The sequence below is a fragment of the Carcharodon carcharias genome, chromosome 17 (genome assembly GCF_017639515.1).
Source record: "Carcharodon carcharias isolate sCarCar2 chromosome 17, sCarCar2.pri, whole genome shotgun sequence".
Lineage (NCBI taxonomy): Eukaryota > Metazoa > Chordata > Chondrichthyes > Lamniformes > Lamnidae > Carcharodon > Carcharodon carcharias.
Window position 1 is genome coordinate 110876481 of NC_054483.1, and position 24437 is coordinate 110900917.

At 45.2% G+C, this 24437-nt stretch overlaps 1 protein-coding gene across 1 annotated transcript in view; it reads left to right on the forward strand.

Annotated features, from left to right (window-relative positions):
* The window catches only part of hpse2 (heparanase 2), a 521818-nt gene that overhangs the window by 426452 nt on the left and 70929 nt on the right, over positions 1 to 24437 (forward strand). Inside the window, exons 7-9 of the mRNA XM_041209324.1 lie at positions 47 to 140; positions 10878 to 10984; positions 17992 to 18106. Of these exons, the coding sequence (XP_041065258.1) occupies positions 47 to 140; positions 10878 to 10984; positions 17992 to 18106 (316 nt within the window). The remainder of the gene's footprint in view (positions 1 to 46; positions 141 to 10877; positions 10985 to 17991; positions 18107 to 24437) is intronic.

The following is a 24437-nucleotide window of genomic DNA, read 5'->3' on the forward strand; positions in this document are numbered from 1 at the left end:
CAGTCACTCGGGCTGCTAATGCGTCCTTGCTGTGTGTCTGTTTCAGCTACTACATTGATGACCAAACTGTGAACGTGGCTGACTTTGTGAAAACGCGTCTGTTGGACACTCTCTCGGATCAGATTGCCAAGGTACACAGGGTGAGTTTCTTTGCTTCTGCTGGTTAACCTAGAGATCAAGCCGCAACAGAAGAGCAATAAACCCGAGTGACATAACAGCCAAACTCCTGGGCTGAATGTGTGTATGTGTGTGGCTGGGTAGTGGGGAAGGTCACATTTCTGGTGCTGGTTGGATGTCAAAACCTCACCACCGATCCATTCATTTAATATGCGTCTTGAGGACATTAACACCACAGGCAAGGCCGGCATTTATTGCCCATCCCTAATTACCCTCGAGAAGGGGGTGTTGAGCTGCCTTCGTAAACTGCTGCAGTCCATGTGGTGTAGGTACACCCACAGTGCGTTTTCCTGTAGCGGTTTGACGCAGCTGAGTGACTTGCGAGGCCATTTCAGAGGGCACTTAAGAGCCAACCACATTGCTGTGGACCTGGAGTCACATATAGGCCAGACCAAGTAAGGACAGCAGATTTCCTTCCCTGAATGAGGTTAGTGAACTAGCTGTGTTATTACAACAATCCAGTAGTTCCTGATCATTATTAATGAGACTAGCATTTAATTCCAGATGTGTTAATTAATTGAATTTATATTCTCCCAGTTGCTGTGGTGGGAATTGAATGCTCCCACACCACCACCCCACACCGCCCACCGCCCCCCCCCCCGGAACAATAGACAAGGCCTCTGGGTTATGAGACCAGTAACAGTACCACTATGCTATTGTTGCAATTTCTTGGCCAGTTTAACCAGGAGTGCTAGGAAAGTGTTGCGTCATTTACATTTTTCTACCCATGGGGATACCAGTCGAAGATTCGTTAATAGAATTCTGAACTAGTTACAACACAGGAGGAGGGGCCACCAGCCTGTAGAGTCCATGTTGGCTCACTGCAAGAGAAATTTAGCTAGTCCTCCTCTCCTGCCCTTTCCCATTGCCCTGCATTTCTTTCTTCCCTTTCAGGTGCTATTGCAATTCCCTTCTGAAAGCCGGTCACCTTAAACCTGCGTCCTCTGGTGCTCGTCGGAGCTGATTTGTGACTTTATGGCCTGTTGGTCTTTACTGATGTTATTGACATAAAGCTAGAAGAGCACCGGAAGTTTCAGGTCATCCAGTGGAGTTGATTGCATCGCCAATATCGCCAGATACCAGGCGTATCAATCACATTTCAAGTTCCGAGGGGGGCAGGGACTTACAGGACAGGTCTTTGGAGCTGGGGAGGACCTTAGCGCGGGATCCTAAGTGAACAAGAATCGACAGCTTCATCCCAGACACGAGAGATCAACCTGAAGTTTTTCTCCTTTCCCCTCGCGATACCCTTACCTCCCCCTCAGTCGTAGGGCAGTCTAGGAATTCACACTTTCCCCCATCGCTGTGCTGCTTTATTTAAGATGGGAAGCTGTTTATAACAAGTGTGAAGGCCTCTGTTAAAGCCCTGTCAGCAGCCCTGCGTTAGTCATGGCAAAATATCTTTATAGTTCAGCTCGCACGGTGCGATATTCCGGCAAATGGAAAGGATTCTGCAAGTTGTTGAATAACTACTCGTGGCGACAATTGTTAGAAACTGACTGCAGTGCCCTCTATTGGCTAGTGGCATTGCCAATGTCCCTGTATCTACATCCAGACTACAGAGTGCATAAGGGAGTGTTTAACTCCCCCACTAATCCCCTCAACCTTCCCTACCGGGAAGTAGCAAGCTTCAACATAGCATCCACCCCGAACTGCACGGTCCAGGAATAGAACATTCATTTAAAGAATAATAATTAACCACACGTGGTTTATTTTGTCTTTTATCATCCTGCAACAACAACAGCCTGGATGTATATAGCACCTATTATGTAGTAAATTGGAGTAAGGCACTTCACAGAAGCATCGTCAAACAATTTGACACTGCGCCGGATATTAGGGTTGAGTGACTAAAAGCTTGGTCAAAGAGGTAGGTTTTAAGGCGTGTCTTAAAGGAGGAGAGAGGGGGTTACAGATACACCCCTCAACTCAGTTCAGAGGTTCTGCAATCTTGGGAGTACCTCCCCCACCCAACAACACCGCAATGGATGACGAAATCGCCCATCTCCTGGCGAGGCAAGATCAGCAGAGCTCGGAGAGACCATGGAGTTTGTTTCAAGTAGATCAGAGTCTACCAGGCAATGGTTCTCACATCATTTCTCCATAACTGAGGCACAGAGAGCCTATCAGAGTGACATAAAGAAATTAGATGCATTCCACCTTCGCAGCTTAAGATCGATCTAAAACATCAAGTTAAAGGACAAAATCACTATCATGGGAATGTAAGGTGCCACATGCCTGATAAAGGGCATCCTCACCAGAGCTCAGCTTCTCTGAGTCGGCGGTGGGTTCATACAGAGGATTCCCACCTTCCAAAGGGGATATTCCACATCCAACTGAGCAAGGGAGCCCGCAGTATAGGGCATCCTGGACATAGATTCTGAAAACCAATCACAGAGCCTGCGACTTGGACTACAATACATTGGGGGATGGAAAACAACCCTGGACAGATCCAAATGGGGAAATCTTTGTTGCCAAGCAATCTCAACATTCGACGAGAACGGAGTCAAGCAAGCACGATACGAGACCAGTGTCTAGACTCACCCCTCCAACAGTGAATTCATATGTAATGTTTATAATCAGATCTGCAAATCAAGATTTGTTTTAACATCATGTATGAGACGATACCTAACTAGATGGTGAACACTCACCCGCCAAAGCGACAGGAGAATCCATCAAATGCAACAACAACATCCTGTATTTATATACAGCCTATTACATGGCAAATCAACCTAAGGTACTTCACTGAAACATTATCAAACAACATTTATCAGTGAGCCAGATATTAGAGCAGATGATCGGAAGCTTGGTCAAAGAGGTAGGTTTAAGGAGTTTCTTAAGAGAGAGGAACAGAGATGAAGATGGATTAACGGAAGGAATTCCAGAGCTTGGGGCCTCAACTGCTGAAGCCACCAATGGTGCAACAATTAAAATTGGGCATACTCAAGGGGCTAGATTTGGAGAAGTACAAATTCTTTTTATTCACCAATGGGATGTGGGCATCGCTGGCTGGGCCAGCATTTATTGCCCATCCCTAATTGCCCTTGAGAAGATGGTGGTGAGCTGCCTTCTTGAACCACTGCAGTCCATGTGGTGTAGGTACACCCACAGTGCTGTTAGGGAGGGAGTTCCAGGATTTTGACCCAGCGACAGTGAAGGAACAGCGATATATTTCCAAGTCAGGATGGTGTATGACTTGGAGGGGAACTTGGAAGAGTGCTGTCCTGTTGTGTCTGATGCCCTTGTTCATCTATATGGTAAAGAATGCTGTGAAAGGAGCCTTAGTGAGTTGCTGTAGTACATCTTGGATGTGGTACTGACTACTGCCACTGTGCACTAGAGGTGGAGGGAGTGAATGTTGAAGGCGGTGAATGGGATGCCAATCAAGCGGGGCTGCTTTGTCCTGGATAGTGTTGAGCTTCTTCAGCATTGGAGCTGCACTTATCCAGGCAAGTGGAGAGTATTCCATCACACTCCTGACTTGTGCCTTAAGATGGTGGACAGGCGTTGGGGGGTCAGGGGGTAAGTTACTTGCTGCAGAATTCCCAGCCTCTGACCTGCTCTTGTATCCACAGTATGGCTGGTCCAGTTCAGTTTCTGGTCAATGGTAACCCCCCTGCAGAATGTTAATGGAGGGGGATTCAGCAATGGAAATGAATGTCAAAGGGACGTATTTTCTTGATTCTTTCTTGCTGGAGATGGTCACTGCCTGGCACTTATGTGGTGGGAATATTCTTGGGCTGGAGTAGGTTGCAGAGGTAGGATAGGGTGAGGCTATGGAGGGATTTCAAAATAAGAATGAGAAATATAAAATAAATCAACAGGTGAGCTGAAACAAGGTGGGGAGCTGGTGTTGCGGTGGAAATATGTGGTGTTAGTGGTGGTTTGGATGTGTGACTGGAAACTCGTTTTGGGGTCAAATGTGACATTAAAGCCATGAGGAGTCTAGCTCTGCCTCAGACAGTTAGAGGAGGAGGGATGGACTCAGTGGGGAGCAGAGTTTGGAGTGGGGTCTGAAGACAATGGTTTCAGGCTTCCTAATATTTAGTTGGAGGATTACATGCTTTATTGAAAAAAAGCCTAGATAAAGAAGCAAGGCCTAATAGGGTGATAGGAAGGGAGAGACAGTCAAGCCAAAGGCCGTGCTTCGATGATACCAAGGTTAGAGTTTGAAAGCTTGTAGCAAAAGTAGAGAGGTGAGGAGTTGCACAGCTCAGTGCTGGAAAGGAACAAACAGGGATCGAGGCAGTGAGTCTTAATTTCAAAAGGGTGAGGCAAGATAGAGGAAGGCCCGGTGAGTGGAAGAGAGCGCTGGAGTAAAACAGGAGCAGTGAGGCCCTGAAGATATTGGGTAAGGTAGTCCTGTTTGAACCCAGCCGCATAGCCTTAGTCCCAGAGTGTTATATAAATGCGAGTCTTTCCTCATTGGTGCATTCCAAGTTTTTATAGAGATTAGGGTGTTTTAAAAACAGCTTTACAAGTGCCTAAGAATTTAGTGGAATGGCTTTGATAGAATTTTTTTTGAAAAAGGAGTCTCTTGTTCTTCAGCAGTCTCTACAGGGCATCTAATGTAACAGAAGTCTCCCGCTGTAGCTAAGAATGTAGCGTTAAGAGAAACAGTCAAAACAAGCTGGTGTGCGGCTGGCTCAAGGTGGTCATATTTTTAAAGCTGAACAGCTTGAACTGGCTGGCCAGTGGCTCAAGTGACTTTAGCGCTCAACTCCCAGAGTCAAAAAGCAAAACAACTGGTGTCTCAGTTCCCGGTCATTGAGCCGCTGGTCTCCGAGTTTGTTTTTTTTTCTAACCTGGGCTACTAAACAAAGGAAGCAAAACAGTAGCTCTCTCTGTGGGCGGTGGTAGATGGGAGCTTTGTTTCTGTTGAGAAACCTAAATAGTTCACCCCCCCCCCCCCCCACCCCCAAGCTAGGAGAGAGAGGATGAGCTAAATCAGGAGACTGTGGTTTGCTGATGCTGAGTTTGGGTTCTCAGAATCTCTGAAATTCGGACGGGAGGAGAGACTGAGGGAGGAGAGGAGGGGTCTCCAACAGTTTCAAAGTCCTAGAGATGGATTCCGGGATGGGTGAGGTTTGGTGGGGGAGAAAGGGAAAACCGACCGGGTCTTCAGTTGCTCCTGCTCAAAATGGTGTCTTCTCTTGTGTGATGACAGAGGAAGTTAGCCTGACACAGGGTCTGGGAAGAGAAGCCAGATTGGACAGACTTTAATTGCTTTCCAGTGACCCTCACTGAAAGCACGCTCATGTAGACAGCACCGGACTCAGCTGTGATACCTCTTGCTGTCAAATACACAACCAACACACATTCCCTGGCCAAGAGAGGGGAAGAGTCAAAACATTCAGGACATGGAAGGGAGAAAACTGGCAAGGAACAAAACTCCAAAAGATTCCACTTTACAGATTGTGTGTGGGTGGGTCTGTGTGTGTGTGGGTGGGCCTGTGTATGTGGGTGGGTCTGTGCGTGTGGGTGGGTCTGTGTATGTGGGTGGGTGTGTGTATGTGGGTGGGTCTGTGCGTGTGGGTGGGTCTGTGTATGTGGGTGGGTATGTGCGTTTGGGTAGGTCTGTGTGTGGGTCTGTGTATGTGGATAGGTCTGTGTGTGGGTAGGTCTGTGTATGTGGGTGGGTCTGTGTATGTGGGTGGGTCTGTGTATGTGGTTGGGTCTGTGCATGTGGATGGGTCTATATGTGGGTCTGTGTATGTGGCTGGGTCTGTTTATGTGGGTGGGTCTGTGTGTGGGTAAGTCTGTGTATGTGGGTGGGTCGTGTATGCGGGTGGGTCTGTGTATGCGGGTGGGTCTGTGTATGCGGGTGGGTCTGTGCGTGTGGGTGGGTCTGTGTATGCACAGAGAATAGTGGAAATCCAGAACTCGCTCCCTATCAAAAGACTGTGGATGCTGAAGCAGTTGGAGTTTTCAATCCTCAGTTCAATAGCTGAGAGTGAATCACAAGCAGGTAGTAAATCAGCGGAGTTATAAATCAGCCCTGATCTGCTGGGATGGTGGAACAGACTTGACGAGTGTTTGTAAATGCACTGTGGCTTTATTGGCTGCAGCTCCCAGGCCTCTATTCTGGCCCCTCCTGCAGTTTACACTAACGATATGGAGCAAGGTACTTTGGTCCCATAAAAGCAGTGGTTTGTGAGCTCCTTCCTGCGCTCCTCCTGGCAGCCAATTGTCGAAGGCTTGGCAGAAGGCGCATTATTCCCTGCCCAATCCCTACGCCACCGAATCATGGAAAATATTCTGGAGCCAAACGAGGTGTCTGACTGGCTCCAAAGTGGCTGCCTTGTCGATGGTGCTCACCTGATTGGCTGGGGCCAGGACTCTGCGTAGGAAAGCTGCAATGAGACCATCCCAGTCAGCACGTAGAGTTAGTGCGAGTCCCTGGCAGATCAGGGAATGGAAAGATCAAGGAATAGATGGACCAGGAGTAGGTCATTCAGCCCCTTAAGTCTGTTCCACCATCCCAGCAGATCAGGGCTGATTTATAACTCCGCTGATTTACTACCTGCTTGTGATTCACTCTCAGCTATTGAACTGAGGATTGAAAACTCCAACTGTTTAAGCATCCACAGTCTTTTGATAAGGAGCGAGTTCTGGATTTCCACTATTCTCTGTGCATACACAGACCCACCCACATACGCAGACCCACACACAGACCCACCCACATACACAGACCCACACACAGACCCACACACATACACAGACCCACACACAGACCCACCCACATACACACACACACACACACACACACACACACACACAGCTGCTGGATTTAACACTCCCCTGCCGGCGAGTTTGAAGGCAGAGCGGGAACATTAAATCCAGTGGGTTTGAATGGGGGTGGGGGGGGGTGGGGGGGGGCGAAGGGGGTGCTGCCCGCTGCTTCTGCCCCCACAGCAATTTTACTCGTGGTGGGAGGGGGCATCAGGCACTTAATTGCCCAGTTAAGTCCCAATTAAGGGCCTCATCCTGTCACCACCGGGGTTTAACTGCAGCAGGAGGAGCCCATGCTCCAAGGTGTAACCTTCCCCAGGTTCCCCTCCTCCCAGGTCTTTCAGCCCTAACCCCCACCCTCCCCCCCCCCACCAATCCTTCTTACCGGGTCTTGGTGAGACCCCGGACTCACCTGCAGTCCCAGATCCACCTCGTCATTGTCAGAGTGCAGTACTGACAGTGGCCACCACATCCGGGGGGCGCTGCCAGTGTGGAGCACTGCTGGCCTTTGATTGGCAGCATCTCTGTGAGGCGGGAACTTCCTGTCCCTGAGAGGGGGGAAGTACAACCTCCAGTCTATAGACAACCAATCAGCCATCCCTGGGCAGACTCCCCGCCAACATTTTAGCCAGGGTGGTGGGGTGGGGTGGGGGGTGCGGTGGGTGTTGGGTGGGGGACTCCAGTGCCTTGTCAAACCCCTGCTCGCACACCCACCCTCATACACACACCCAGACTGACACACCCAGGCGTGCACACATACACATACACACACAGACCAGGGAGTGCAAGAAAAGACTAATGATCCAAAATGCAAGTTACAAGAACATGTTCTTACTGGAAAAAGATTGAGAGGTGACTCAATTCAAGTTTTTCTACCTGCTAACAGTCATGGTGAATGTGGAGGCAAGCAGTTTCGCTTTGACTTCATTACTGCTGGTCTAATGGACACCGGTACAAAACTGGAAAGCTTTAAGCCACACAAAGTTTGGATGAACTGTCCTCCTTTACAGAACAGCCACGATGTGGAATACGCCAGCAGTGGATAGCCAACTGGTTATGATGGGGTTAAAAGTCAGAGAGATAAGAATAAGTCGAGCTGGTGAAAGAGTCTGACACACTTTGACTCTCATCCCTGCTCAAAATGCAGCAATGTCAACATGTGCAATGCAGCCTGGAAGAGGTGGATGGTATGAGGTTGACAAACTGTATCTTTTCACTTGGTTGCCTTAATGCTTCATCACAACACTGCAGCTCCCTTTCTGGAACATGTTTATTCGGGGGATACCAGCAATGATGGAGAATCCACAACCAAATTCCAATACGCCACATGTCCCCTTCTTTGGTCCCCAGTTTTTTTGCAGTACTGTATTTGCAAAGTAATGCGTCCGTGAACAGGGTGTGCATAGTTTTACATTGAGTCAAATATTCCATCTTACGTTTCCTGGTTTAGACTCTGCCTGTCTCGGTAAGGATTCCTCCTGTTTAGTTGAAGAGGTACACTGTTGTTTGCCCCGTTCACACAGGTTCCAGTTCCCCACAGAGAGCGCTGCGCTACACGCTGAAATGGACATATCAGAACCCTGTTAAGAGCATGGGAAGGTAAGAAAAAGGAGCAGGAGCAGACCTTACAGCTCCTTGAGCCTGCTCCACCATCCAGCTCGATCTGCCTGAGCTCCACTTTCCTGGCTGGTTCTCGTATCCCTTGATTCCCTGAGAGACCAAAATCCACCTCAGCCTTAAAGATATTTAACAATGCAGTGTCCACAACCCTGTGGGGTAGAGAATTCCAACTCCCCCAAGTGAAGAAGTTTCTCCTCATCTCAGTCCTAACTGGCTGGCCCCTTATCCTAGGAATGTGCCCCCATGTTCTAGATTCCACAGCCAAGGGAAACAACGTTCAGTGTCTGGCCTGTCAAGTCCCTTCAGAATCTTGAATGTTTCAAGGAGATCACCTCTCATTCTTCTAAACTCCAGAGAATACAGGCCCAATTTACTCAGCCTCTCATTATAACAGAACTCTCTCAACCCTGGAATCAATCTAGTGAACTATTGCGGTACTGCCTCCAGCACAGTATGCATAGTACCCCAGGTACTTTCACTAAAACCCTAAATAATTGTAGGAAGACTAAGAAAAACACCTCCAAAAGTCTGTGGGCATCTGTAAGCTTAATGAATGATGAGTGTTGTCCATTTACTGCTGACTGGAAAATCCAGGCCATGGAGTGCACATTATCCAATACACTGTGCACACTATTACAATGATACAATAAAACATACATGCAGTAAGCATATGTAAACCAGAGGAGACTTTCCATAGGGTGATTTCTCAATCTGAATCAGAAGATGTAAAATAGATCATGAACTGTGAATTCAAAGACTGGGTGCTATATAAAGTCACCCCTCCTGAAGCTTGGTAACTTTGTAAAATAAATCAACTACCATTTCTAACTTACACTTGAGTGTTCCTTTTTTTAGAAAGCGTATCATATGGAAGAACTGAGGGTTAGATGAATGACAGTGGAACCACCGAACAGCAAAGACATTGGAGAACCCTTTAGGATAGAACACAACGTGACAAGGGTCTTTCAAATCTCCCAACTTTTACTAAATAACAGTCCCCGTATTGAGTGAATGTCTATGGACAAAGCAGAATGATGGAGTGAGGAGATGACAGCGATCTAATTGAGTGATTCCCATGTACACTCTAAAGTGCAAGGCCAAAGTTGTTTAGAACATTAAGATTGAATGAGAGCCTTCAAACTACTTCATCAGACTCATCATTTACTGTGCTGGCAGACCTCCCCTGCTGTTGCTCACGGTGAGCCAGAGAGTTCACTGATTTGCGTAAAGAAAGCAGCGCGTTTACAATAGGCAATGGGGAAAACTATCATAAGACCACAAGTAATAGGGGAAGGGGTAGACCATATCTCCCCTCAGGCTTGCTCTGCCATTCAATAAAACCATGGTTCATACCTCAATTCCACTTGTCTTCCCATTCCCCATATCCCTGGATCCCCTCAGCATCTGAAAGTCTATCGATCTCAGTCCTGAATATACTCAACGATGGAGCATTCACGCCCCACTGGGGTAGGGAATTCCACATTTTCACAACACTCTGATTGAAGAAATTTCTTCTCCTCTCCATCCTAAGTCTCCATTCTGCTCAGACTATGACTGTGAGCTCTCGACTCTCCAGCTAGCAGAACCAACCTCTCAGCATCGACCCTGCTGAGCCATCAAAGAATTTTATCCATTTCGTCATTTGGTGCAGAACTTGAGTATTGCTGGAAAAAGAGACATGTCGAAGCTTTTCGTTTTGCACTCATCAGGACATTCGCAAGAATACCAACATAAGGGAAAAGCAACAATTTATACTGCATGTGAAGAGAGTGCTAATTGGTTGGCAAGTGGACTCTGATTGAAAGAGGCATTGCCATGGAGAATGCACCAGTGATGGTGATTGACAGTTAACTGCCAACCATTATTTGAAATTTAAACCAGGCAACTTGTTTATACATTTCAATGTGATGGCCCCCTCATTCTTCAAAACTCCAGAGAATGTAAGACCAGGCTACTTAATCCCCCCTCACAGGGCAACCCTCTCATCCCAGAAAGTAAGGGTGACACTGACAGGAAATGTTTATGTTAAGTATGTTATTGATGTGCACTTTATCTTCCTGTACACTCCCCAGCACTGAAGCGTTACAGTATTCTAACTAAAGCGTTAATATCGTTGATATTGCTACTACACGTTTGTTGAAAAATAATTTGCAATGGATTGCTCCGGAGGTTGTTAGCCGTCTATGTAACCCGTTCAATAACAGAGGGATAGAAGATGCCAAATCTCCTGCTGCAGGATGCAGCCAGTTGGACTCCATTGTCCGATACCACATATACCCACATTTCGATTCTGTACCTTTTTATTTTCTTTGATTGCATCAAAAATGATCTCCAGTATTTCCCTCTAACAGGTCGTGAACTCACATGCACCAGGGAAAAAGGTGTGGCTTGGAGGGGTAGGGCCAGCATGGGCTGGAGGGATGACCAACCTCTCCGATACATATGCAGCAGGATTTCTGTAAGTATCCTGTGGGTACGGTTGGAATGGTCTGACCAGTGATTGTTGTGTGTTGGTATTGATTGCACTGATATCATAAAAACACTATGCTGCTGATCGGGACAAAAGGCAGTAAAAAAACAGTAAGAAATATATTAATCTGATTTCGTAAACAATCCAAATGAGAATTCTTCCCCACCTAAAAAGAAAACCCAATTACTTTTGTCTTGGATTTCCAGCATCCGCAGTTTTTTGCTTTTATCTTAGTGTTTAATTGACTGCCACTTCTCTTCAAGGAATGCCTACCTTGAAGAAGTATTGCTCTTCTCTCTGACAGGATTTCCGCATCTCTCTTTTGCCTTGTTCACCTTCATTGCTCTCCATTTCTCTCCTGGTGTTTGACAAGGTGTTTACTAAAACCCGCTTGCTATCCAGCTCTTCTTGTCCCACCCCCCCCCTTAAACCAGCTTATATTTCACCTCTCTTCTATTTTTACTTAGTTCTGTTGAAGAGTCATTCGGACTCGAAACATTAACTGTATTCCTCTCCGCAGATGCTGCCAGACCTGCTGAGTTTTTCCAGGTATTTTTGTTTTTGTTTTGGATTTCCAGCATCCGCAGTTTTTTTACTTTTATTTTTGCTTAAATCCAATTACTTTGCGACCTACACAAAATGTACAGCCATTTGGCCCAACCTGGACAAAGATGGAACAGAATTGTTCTAAATTGGGGGCAGACAAATTTTACAAAGCTGAGAGGTGAACTGGTGAAAGTGGACTGGATACGACTACTAGAAAGGAAAACGATTTCAATTCAGAGGGAGGTTTTCAAAAGCAAGATTCTATGGGCACAGTGTGGACATGTCCCCACAAAGAAAAAGGATGATACTGCCAAATCTAGAGCCCCCTGATTATCTAGAATCATAGAGGGTAAGATAAAGCAGAGAAAGAAATCTTATGACAGTCAAAAAAAGTTTAATACTGTAGAAAGCCTAGAGGAGTGTAGAAAGTACAGGAGGTGAAGTAAAAAAGGAAATTAGGAAAGCAAAGAGAGGATCCGATAAAATATTAGCAGGTAAAATGAAAGAAAACCCAAAGATGTTTTACCAGTACATTAAGAGCAAAAGAATAACTAAGGAAAGGGTAGGTCCTATCAGAGATGTACATGGTAACTTGTGAGTTGATGCTGAAGATGTGGGCAGGGTTCTCAATGAGTACTTCATCTCTGCCTTCACTAAGGAGAGGGATGATGCAGATATTCTAGTTAAAGAGGAGGAGTGTGAAATATTAGATACAATAAGTACAGTGAGAGAGGATGTACTGGAGGGACAGGCAGCCTTGAAGGTGGATAAAGCACCAGGGCCAGATGGATTGTATCCCAGGCTGTTAAAGGAAGCCAAGGCAGAAATAGTGGATGCTCTGAGGATCATTTTCCAATCCGCATTATATACAGGCAAGGTACCAGAGGATTGGAATTCTGTGAACGTTGTATCAATATTTAAAAAGAGTGTGAGAGATAGGCCAGAAAATTATTAGCTGGTCAGTCTGACTTTGGTGATGGGCAAACTATTGGAATCAGTTCTGAGAGACAGGATAAACTGTCACTTAGAAAGACAGGGGTTGATGAGGGATAGTCAGCGTGGTTTTAGGGGAAGATCGTGTCTTCCTAACAATAACATTTTTTGAGGATGTAACAAGGAGGATTGATGAGGGTAGTGTAGTGGACGTTGTCTACATGGACTTCAGTAAGGCATTTGACAAGGTCCAACATGGCAGACCGGTCAGGAAAGTGAGATCCCATGAGTTACAGGGCAAGGTGGCAAGTTGGATCCAAAATCGACTCAGTGACAGGAAACAAAGAGTAATGGTCAATGGATGTTTTTGTGAATGGAAAGCGGTTTCCAGTGGTGTTCCACAGGGCTCAGTGTTTGGACTCTTGCTGTTTGTTGTATATCTTAATAATTTGAATTTAAATGTGGGAGGCATGATTGGGAAATTTGCAGACAGCACAAAAATTGGCCGTGTGGTTGATAGTGAAGAGGATGGTTGTTGCCTCCAGAAAGATATCAATAGTTTGGTTGCGTGGGCAGAGAAGTGGCAAATAGAATTCAATCCAGGAAAGTGTGAGGTAATGCACTTGGGGAGGGCAAACAAAGCAAGGGAATACTCAATAAATGGAATAATATTGAGAGAGAGGGCTTGAGGAAGTGAGAGACCTTGGAGTGCATGTCCACAGGTCCCTGAAGGTGGCAGGGCAGGTGGATGAGTTGATAAAGAAAGCACATAGAATGCTTTCCTTTATTGGATGAGGTATTGAATACAAAAGCAGGGATGTAATGCTGGAACTGTATAAAACACTGGTTAGGCCACAGCTGGAATTTTGTGTACAGCTCTGGTCGCCACATTACAGGAAAGACATAATTGCTCTGGAGAGAATACAAAAGAGATTTACAATAATGTTGCCAGGGCTGGAAATTTGCAGCTATGAGGAGAGATTGGATAGGCTGGGGTTGTTTTCCTTAGAATAGAGGAGGCTGAGGGGTGACCTAATTGAGTTGTACAATATTATGTGAGGCCTAGATAGGGTGGACTGGAAAGACTTGTTTCACACAGCTGAGGGGTCAGTTACCAGGGGGCAAAGATTTAAGGTGATTGGTAGAAGGATTAGAGGGGTCATGAGGAAAAACTTTTTCATGCAGAGGCTGGTGGGTGTCTGGAATTCACAGTCCAAGTTGGTGATTGAGGCTGAAACACTCAATTCATTTAAAAGGTACCTGGATCTGTATCTGAAGTGTTGTAACCTGCAAGGCTACAGACCAGGTGCTGGAAAGTAGGACTAGAAACGAGCGGCTAGTTTATTTTTTCCTCTTATTTTGGCTGGCACAGACATGATGGGCTAACTAGCCTCTTTCTGCACTTTAACTTTTCTATGGTTCTGTGGTCTTTGCCAATGTTTATGCTGCAGAATATGAGAAATTGCTTCTCATACAACAATACAACACTGGATCAGATATGACAGTGTTTCATTCACCGTACACAGGGTGCAATGTAGGAACAGGCTTGTGGATGTCCCTGTGGCGAGCAGCAGCCACATTAAGGTCCACTGTAGCACTCGTTCAAAACAGACACTGTCGGGCAGGCTCTGGTTATGACATGATGGTTCAAACTGAGAGCCAGAGGCAAATAGCGGGAATGTTTTCAACTGTCACTTTTATTGTAAGGGTGGATGGTGGGTGGATTTTCTTTTTTCTTTTCTCATTTGTTTACACCACATAAAAATGAATGGAATAGGACAGCACAGCACCGAAGGAGACCATTCAGCCTATCGGATCTGTGCTAGCTCATTTGAAGCACAATCCATTAAGTCCCACGCCCCCTCACTGTCCCCAGATCCCTGCAATTTTTCTCCCTCAGGTATTTGAGTCACATTGAAAACATGTCACTGTTTCCCGATATTGTCCTCAAGGTGCTGTAACTATTCCAGCTCTGGCCTCCAAACAAAAATCAAGTTTGGCAAGCGTGTTTTTTCCTGTCGTGAAGTGCCCCTTTAAGAGACCACGTTGTTGAATACTGGTGATGAAGTGCTGAACCAATAAATGACTTATTTGGACAATAATTAGCAAATGGCTAATTATTATGTACAGACTTCAGCGCAAAACCTTCACCAGAATGCAATGTATTTGGTGATCTGTTTACACAGGCTCAAACAACTAACTTTACTTTCAACTGAGAAATGAGGAGAGGCTTGATTCAGGCCTTTACAAGGTATTAATGAGGGACTTTCCACATTAATTCTTGGGATGTGGGTGGCTGGTGGCAATGATGGGCCTTCTTGAACTTCTGAGCAGTTTGATACAACCACGCAGTTTGTTAGACCACTCCAGGGAGAAGGTAAGAGCCAGCCATGTTAGTGTGGGAGTGGAGTCCAACATAGGGTCAACTCAAGACAGTAGGTTTCCTTTGCTAAAGGACCTTAGTGAACCAGTTGGACTTTTACCACAATCTGAGAGCTTTATGTTGAAGTAAATGAGCCATTTAACTTAGATAGTAAGTATAGGATGAATGGAAAAGAACAGAAATTGACAAGCCTGATGCAAGTCTAGATATTGGGGCAACATTCCAGCCAGGATTGTGGACATATGAAGAGAGTTGATTTACCATCAACTGACATTATTTTTTATAAATGCTGTTTTCAGCTCTTGTGAAAGGGGATTGAGGGTTATAAAGATATTAACAGCGCTCGGTGTGTTCACTCAAGAGGATCAATGGTGAGATGAGATTAACAGCAATCGGTGTGGTCAGGGTGCTGAGTGTTCACTCAAGAGGATCAATGGTGAGATGAGGGAAATCCGTGATTAGTTGATTGGCCATTTTTTGCTCTAAAGATTTTATTTCTGACTCTATTGGAGAGTGTTTGAGAGAAAAAAAAACATCAGCTGAGCACTGGACTCAATCAAAGGGCAGGGTTTGTAATCAAATTGCGCTGTCACAACGAAATCAAACCACAGCTATTGTTTTCACACATCATCACTTACTTCTTTTTATACCATTTATGCCAATTCTAGAATCTCACAGACAGAAGCGTAGAATATGAAACAATAGCATGACAGTGGTTTAGTGTTCAAGACACGCTTTCCAACAGTGGTCACCAGGTAGGAACAAACAACAGGACAACAGGGGGAGGCCATCTATGCCACCATTCAATTAGATTATGGCTAAGTTGCATCTTAACTCCATCTACCTGCCTTGTATTCTGTAACCCTTGATGCTCTTGCCTAACAAAAAAAGCAACCAGTATTGGGAGTCCCATTTAATTATCCCTGAATCTAAGGCCACCAAGGCAATATTAGCAGCCGTGTTGCTAAACCACAGGAACACAAGGTTTAGGAGCAGGAGTAGGCCATTCAGCCCTTCAAGCCTGTTTCGCCATTCAATAAAATCATGGCCGATCTGGTTGTGCCTCAACTCCATTTTCCCCTCTGCTCCCCCCCCACCCCCCCCATAACCCTTGACTCCCTCGTCTATCAAAAATCTATCTAACTCACCCCTGAATATATTCAGTGACCCAGCCTTCACTGCTCTCCGGGGAAGAGAATTTCACAAACTAATGATCCTCTGAGAGAGAAAAAAAAAAAATAGCCTAATCTCCATCTTAAACGATAGACCTCTTATTCTTAAACTGTGTCCCCTAGTCCCACAAGTCCTCTCAATATCTACCCTGTCAAGTCCGACTAAAGCCAACTGAAATGTGCTAACTCAGCACAGACGGGCTATGGAGTCTGGGATCTCCCTGCCTCTAGTACACAAGCAGCGTTGTGCACAGCCATAAAGCCACTGGAAGTGCTTACATCTGCTTAACTTTAATCAAAACCCTCCTCAGGGGCGTGGTAACCTAGTGGTTATATTACTGATAACCCAGGGGCAAGCTCTGAAGATCTGAGTTCAAACCCCACCATGACAGCTGGGGAATTTCAATTAAACACCAGGAATTAGAAAGCTAGTGTCAATAAGGGTGACCATGAAAATACTGGAATGTTGTGTGAGAACCCACCTGGTTCATTAACGCCCTTTAGGGAAGGGAATCTGCCGCACTTACCTGGTGCCTCCAAATCCACACCAATGCAGTTGACTCTTAACAGCTCTCGAAGTGGCCCAGCAAGTCACTCAGTTGTTTTCCAATAAGGTGGCTCGTCACCAGCTTCTCAACAGGCAAGTGATGTTCTTACACCGATAATAAATACATTTCAGTACATAAATATGGGTGTGGGCAACGCAAGCCCACAGTTCTTGCCAAATACCAGTTGCCCTCTGAAGGTGACAGTGTGTTTCCCTCTCGAAATAGCAACTGTTTTTGCAACTGAGTCGGTCGGCGCATGGACTGGAATCAGGTGTGGGTTCCCTTCCCTGAAGGGCACCAATGTTTGTCCTTTATTACAATCTGGAGCTTTTAGAGTCTATTTGAATTGACGGCAGACCAGATTATTGATCTCAGCATGGCAGGATTTGAACTAATAGCCTATGGGCTTACTAAGCCTCGTACATTAAGCACTACACAACTGTATCTAGATCACTGTTCCGGCCCTGTTCCCCATTTTTCCACATGTAGCATTAGAGAGGGTGTTGAGCAGATTCAAGGAGATTTACAGGGATGTTGCCAGGAATGGAGAATTTTAACCTGAGGATAGATTGTATAGACAGATTTTTGATCTATAGGGAAACCAATGTTTGTGGTGTGGGAGTAGGCGGGGGGGGGGGGGGGGAAGGGGGAAGGGGGAAGGGGGGTATCCGGGGGGTTGGGGTGGGATGGGGAGGCAGAAAAGTGGAGCTAAGGCCACAATCAAGTCAGCCATGATCTTGTTGAATGCAGAACAGGCTCAAGTGGCCTACTCCTGCTCCTGTTTCTTGTGGTCATATGTCTCTAGGATTTTGTGATAGGTTGGGGTTGTTTTCTTTTTAACAGAAGAAGCTGAGGGGAGATTTAATTGAGGTGTGTATATAAATATGAGGAGCCTGTATAGAGGGATAGGAAGGACCTATTTCCCTTAGCAGGAAGGCATAGATTTAAGTTAATTGGTAGAAGGTTTTGAAGAGAGTTGAGGAATAATTTTTTCACCCTGGGGGTGGTGGGGTGGAAGAGTGGTAAATGCAGAAACCCACATTGCATTTAAAAAAAAACACGTAGATATGCACTTGAGGTGTCATAACCCACAGGGCTGTGGACCAGGAGCTGGGGGCGGGGCGGGGGGGGTGTGGAGGTAGGATTAGATATTTTTCACCCAGGACGGACACAATGGGCTGTAGATCTTTCTGCGTTTCTATGAGGAAATACCAACAGAAGAATCAAATGCTTACTCTGTATGTTCTGTTGTGTTCTGAATTCAAGTGGAAAATATTTCTGCAGATTAATGCACTGTTCAGTCCAAACTGGGTTATTTTTTGAAGCTGTTTATTTGTGGTGGCTGCTGAATCTCCAAATCACTGCACAGCCACACTCAGACATGGCTGACTGTCTCTGCTTCTATACCTACAGGTGGTTAAATACGTTGGGAATGTCAGCCAAGCAGGGAATAGATGTCGTGATCCGGAATTCGTTCTTTGACCACGGATATAATCACCTCGTGGATCAGAACTTCAACCCGCTACCAGTAAGCTCAAAGAAATCTTCAACCCTTACAGCTTCAGTCTTTAGACACTTGCTGGGATGCAACTACTGAGGGGTAGGATTACCAGCGATACAGGTGGGTTTCACAGCCTAGCCAGATCCTGTTGACCCAACACTTTACTGACCTCCTGCCCACTCTCCTCTACCCAAAATTCGGAGGACGATTGCAGTATCCGTATCACCAAACCTATCCTAGTTAAATTAAGTCAGCATGTGTCAAGGATCAATCCTGTTCTTCAGACCTTAGCTATGCATTTTCCTACTGAGCTACCAGCGTCCCTTTGTGCAAGATTTGCTACCACATCTTCTGTTCTCGAGAGTGCCTCGACAAGATTCACATGCTTGATGTGCTTTAAAACTGGGAGGGATAGATAGATAGATAGATGAATAGATGTATAGATAGATACATAGATAGACAGACACATCCTTGAATGACATACGGGGTAGAGTTGAAGCCACAACCAGATCAGCCACAACATTATCAAATGGTGGACAGGCTCAAGGGGCCAAATGGATTACTCCTGCCCCTAATTCCTATGTTCATATGTATGTGTGTTCGTAAATTACATTGACAATTAACCTCCAATCAAATTACCTTGGGCACATGGCAGAGTTCCACACACAGTGTATTAGAAAGGGCTTGCACTTTCTATGACCTCAGGTCATCCCATAATTTCACAGCTACTGAGGTACTTTTGAAATGCAGTCACCTTTGTAATGTATGAAATGTAGCTGCCAATTTGCACACAGCAAGTTCCCATATCCGCAATATGATCATTTGTTCTAGTGATGTTAGTTGAGGAATAAATGTTGTCCTAGATACTGGGAATAACTCCCCTGTTCTTCTTCGAAATAGTGCACTAGAATTTTTGTGTCCGCCTGAGAGGGCAGACGTGGCTGAAAGATTACACCTCTGACCGTGCAGCACTCTCTCGGTGCTGCACTGGCGTGTCAGCCAGGATCACGTGCTCAAGTGCCTGGAGTGGGACTTGAGCACACAACCTTCTGACCCTGAGGTGAGATTGCTACTTACTGAGCCACAACCAACACAATAGTCTGAGATAAAAACAAAAAAACTGCGGATGCTGGAAATCCAAAACAAAAACAGAATTACCTGGAAAAACTCAGCAGGTCTGGCAGCATCGGCGGAGAAGAAAAGAGTTGACGTTTCGAGTCCTCATGACCCTTCGACAGAACTTGCGTTCGAGTCCAAGAAAGAGTTGAAATATAAGCTGGTTTAAGGTGTGTGTGTGGGGGGAGGAGAGAGAGAGAGACAAAGAGGTGGAGGGGGGGGGTGTGGTTGTAGGGACAAACAAGCAGTGATAGAAGCAGATCATCAAAAGATGTCAACGACAATAGTACAATAGAACACATAGGTGTTAAAATTAAAGTTGGTGATATTATCTAAACGAATGTGCTAATTAAGAATGGATGGTAGGGCACTCAAGGTATAGCTCTAGTGGGGTTTTTTTTTCATATAATGGAAATAGGTGGGAAAAGGAAAATCTTTATAATTTATTGGAAAAAAAAAGGGAAGGGGGAAACAGAAAGGGGGTGGGGATGGGGGAGGGAGCTTACGACCTAAAGTTGTTGAATTCAATATTCAGTCCGAGCTCACCACCCAACTGGCATTCGGTGCACAAATTTGACAGTCTCACTCAGAATGGTCACATGGGCTGCTTGGTGTGAGAAATGGAAACATCGCTTTGGTGCACTGAGAGCTTCTCTGACGATTGGGTTGATGCAGCGCATAAGGAACTTTAGCGTTGACTGGAATCACAGCTCACCTGGGCCTCCTCGATTGTCACCCTGGGTGTCCGAGAGCTATAGAATCATAAAAAGTTTACAGCACAGAAGGAGGCCACTTGGCCCATCACGTCTGCACCGGCACAGTTATGACAGCTCGCAATTTTCTTTTTATTCATTCATGGGATTATGGGCATCACTGGCTAGGCCAGCATTTATTGCCCACCCCTACTTGTCCGGAGGGCATTTAAGAATCAACCACATTGCTATGGGCCTGGAGTCACATGTAGGCCAGACAAGGCAAGGAGGGCAGATTTCCTTTCCCAAACGGACATTAGTGAACCAGATGGGTTGTTATAACAATCGTTTCATGGTCAACATTAGACTGTTAATGTCATGGCAGGAATTTGAACCCAGCATTACCCTGGACCTCTGGATTACTAGTCCAGTGACAATACCATTACACCATCACCTTCCCCATTAATAATCACAAAAATGAAAAGTGAACATTCTTGTAGCCATTCTTGCCAGTTGTACGGTAGATGAAAAGACACGTATGATACCTCATACTAAACATGATAAATTTCACAGCTGTAGCACCGTATATCTTAAAAATGTTCCTGGCACAGTTTGAGTTCTTCGATCTTGAAAGCTTGCTAAGATTGATTTAAACAAGATGGAATTATTTCAATTTTTCTCATACCGTTTTATTTGGAATTTGGCATTGACAATTATCAGCCAAATATCGAGTGGAGGTGTGCCTGGCTCAGGACAATTGTAAAGATGACTGGGGTTTACTTTCCTGGGATTGCCATAGATACCTCAAGGCCTCCAAGTGAAATTCACGGTTATATTTGCTGCGCTGTGGTGGGGTAGGGGTCGGAGGGGGAATGGAGTGGGAATTAGGAATTATCATCCTTCGAGCTATTGCATAATCAGCCAACCATTCTGCAAATCCCATGGCATCTTTGGCAAGGTGGAGCAGTCCACAATTTGGACAATCCAGTTTTCTCCAGCCAAAGGCAGGGCCACAAGGCAAACTGAAATATAGCAGCGCCGAAGAAAGAAAAGCTGGGATTTATATGGCGCCTGGCACCACCCTATCATGCCCCAAGTGCTAACAGCCAGTGAAGTGCTTTCAAGTGTAGGTATTGCTGTAAGGTCAGGAACGAGGCAGCCAATTTGCACACAAACAGTAATGAGATCTTGGCCAGGTTATCTTTCTTTTTTAGTGGTGTTAAGGGATATACGCTGGCGAGGCTGCAGGGGAGGAGCTCCCATGTACCTCTTCGAAGGAACGCCGTTGGATATTTTATGCCCGCCTGAAGGGGGGATTGGGGCCTCATTTTATCATTTCACCCTAAAGTCAGCAATTCCAACAGTGCAGCACTTGCTCAGTATCGTACTGAAGAAACAGCCTAGATGTTCAGAGTGGCACTTGAACCCGTAACCTTCTGACTTAGGGAGAGGTCGCAGCCCTGAATCAGAAACACAAGGTCCACGTATTTAGATTTTGTTGCCACGGCGACGTGAAAAGTCCTGGTTTTCTTTTATCCGGAATATAGTTTTCAGGGGGAAAAAAAAATCTAATTTTAAACTCAATAAGCTTTTTTGGTACTTGTATTAAAGAGTTATATGTCTGCTAATCGAATCTCCATAAGTGAAGTTTGGACCTTACTTTACTGATGTCTTCATTTTATAGTTAATCTTTTTATAGTTAATCACTTTATAGTTAATCTTTAGAAGTCAGTTCCTGCAGAACAGCTCTTTCATGTTTATTGGCTCATAAAGTTTCACCTGGAAATTTAATGGGGTGTCTTGGCAGACCTGCCCATCTCTCACAGAAAAGCACACCCTTTTCATTCCTTAATATACATCCCAGAGCAAGAGGAGGCCATTCAGTCCAGCCAGCCTGGATACTACCTCACACACCACAGGGTTTATTCAATGTCTTTGCCCAGGTGGGGATCCTTATTCAACGGGAGCACAAGTCAGAGTCAGCAGGCCTGTGTTGAACTTACCCTCACTTTGCTTTTCTTGCTGAGTTTTCTTCCTAAATTTTAAGGAGGAGGATAGACAGATTTTTAATTAGTGAGGGGTTGAAAGGTTATGGGGGAGAAGGCGGGAAATTGGAGTTGAGGCCGAAATTAGATCATCCATGGTCGTAATGAGTGGGAGGGGCAGGCACAAGGGGCTGAATTGCCTACTCCTGCTCCCAGTTCTTATGTTCCTAACACAAAAGCTTCATGCCTCTCTTACTGATTGTGCCCTGTTATGGCTGCTTCAGCAGAGTCGGTACTTACTGCACTCGGTGCCAGCCTATTCCATAAGTCAGTGGCTCTCTACAGGAAGAGATTATTTCTCAATGTATGACTTCTCCAGTTTTATGTTCTGAGATGAGGAGACGGAAAGGAGACCTAACAAAATTACCAGAGCACAGAACTTCGAAACATGCAATTTCATTCATTGCTGCTTTTACGGAAAGAGAAATTTGACTCCTCGCTTTCTCTTTAGTATTCCTGTCCTTCTTCACAGAATACTGCTGTATCACGTTATCGATTCCTTCATTTTTTTTTAAAAAATGCTCATATTCCACCAATTAACCTGTTTTTTCCCCCTTCTATTAGAACAGGTTTACAATAGATCTGTAATGTTGCAGTTTCCACAGTACATATCTAAAAGTGCAGCAGTCCTTTGCTGGAACATTCTGGTTTCTCAGAACTTTTGATTCTGCAATTAACTTGAAAAAAAAACGCCCCAAAATTTCTCTTTACATCACATGCTTCAGTGCATGTGTTCTAACCTCTGATATAAAACACACTCTGCAATAACTTTCTGCCTTTGATGGGGAAGTTGTCTGAATCACACCTTTTACTTTAGAAACATTTTTCTTGCAAAGATCAGTGTTCACTTTGCATTTGCAGTTCAGTAAATCCTTCAAAACATAGGGACGCCCTTTGTTTCAAGACTGATCGGCTAGTTTGCATGGTTTCTGATCAGCTAAAACTCAAGATGAAAGGATATATTTATGTTTAGCATTGCCTTATGTAACTTTATAACCTATCCTTCCCCTTCCCTAACCAACTCAAAATGGGTAAAAATACTGAGTATTTGCGGGGCTGTGAGGAAGGAGCAGAGGGAGTGGAGATAACTGGATGCGCCTTTCAAAGAGCTAGCATAAGCATGATGGGCTGAACGGCCTCCTTCTGTGCTGTAAGATTCTATGATTTTAAATTAATGAGTTTATTTTTGGACAAAGGAAAGTGGAGATAATTCTGAAGGTACAAGACAAAGAGCGTGCGCGTGTGTGTGTGTGTGTGTGTGTGTGTGTGTATGTGTTTGCATTAATGTGCAATGCTTGCTATACACTGGTGTAATAGGGCTCAGGGAGTCTCTTGCTATTTTTCCCGTGGGAGCTATCAAGAAGATGAAAGAGGTGCTATTTTATGATTAGGAATGTAAAACGGTATCACAGAGCTGCAATCTGAAACATTATCTTCATGTCACTCTACCTGGCCGACCTTGTTGCCAGAACAGCACATGTGGGCTTTACTTTGTGTGCATATACCGCTCCTGAAAGACATGAAATTTGAGAGCTTGCCATGAGCCAAAGGTTTAGCCCTTCTTTACTCTCTGCATGTTTGGTATGGCTATTGACTGGGATTAATAAACAACACAACTTTTAAACTCGTGGGACTGAGAACCAATGTGGCTACCTCACATACAAGGAAATAAAATACAGTAAAGGAGTCTTGCTGTGATTAAGTAAAGAAGTGTTAGAACCTGTTAATACCATGGACCCTACATCATAAAGGATGTGAGCAGGAACACGATTCTTTCACATCTGGAACGTGGTTTGGAATTCAGCTCCGATAGAAGGAAAGAAAACCCTCAACCCTCTGCCTACTTGGAAAGTCTTAAAAGAGGAGAGTTTACTTAGTTCCCACTTCTGTCATTCGCACGATACTGGGAACCTCAGGATGACTGGCATGAGAAATGAAACGCTCTCAGTGGTGAAGAAAGGGTTGCTGTTCTGAAGTTGAACTTCGGCCACATTTGCTAGGGCAGATTTAGGGAGGTTTTACTCTGTGTGAGGATCTGCTTTCCCTAAAAATACCTGCTGTTGATAATGGGTACCCAAAGCAGCAAGTGTTTCATTCCTTGTCCCTGACCCTTCCTTCCCCTTGAACACAATTTTCACCAACAAATCTAAGAAGTTTGTACACATCTAAGCACTGTATGAGTAAGGACGTGCACATGAATTGATAATATTCCTTGGCCAATGTCAGACGGTACTGTTACCACTTTCATCGCATTGTTTAATTCATAGCGGGGAGAGGCAATGATATTTGAAGAGGATTGTTACTGAGGGACACCACAAGCATTTTCTCTTGGAGGCACAGCCAGGTAAACATCTTTGTGTATAACCTGGCTGGCTCATTAGCTATGGCTTGGGGGGGGGGTGGGGTGTTGGGGTGGAGGGGGGGTTGCGGGGGGGCGGTGTGGGTGAAGGAGTGCTTCACAGTCTATCTTATCCTCACCTGATGTCTGCACATGTGCTGTTCAAA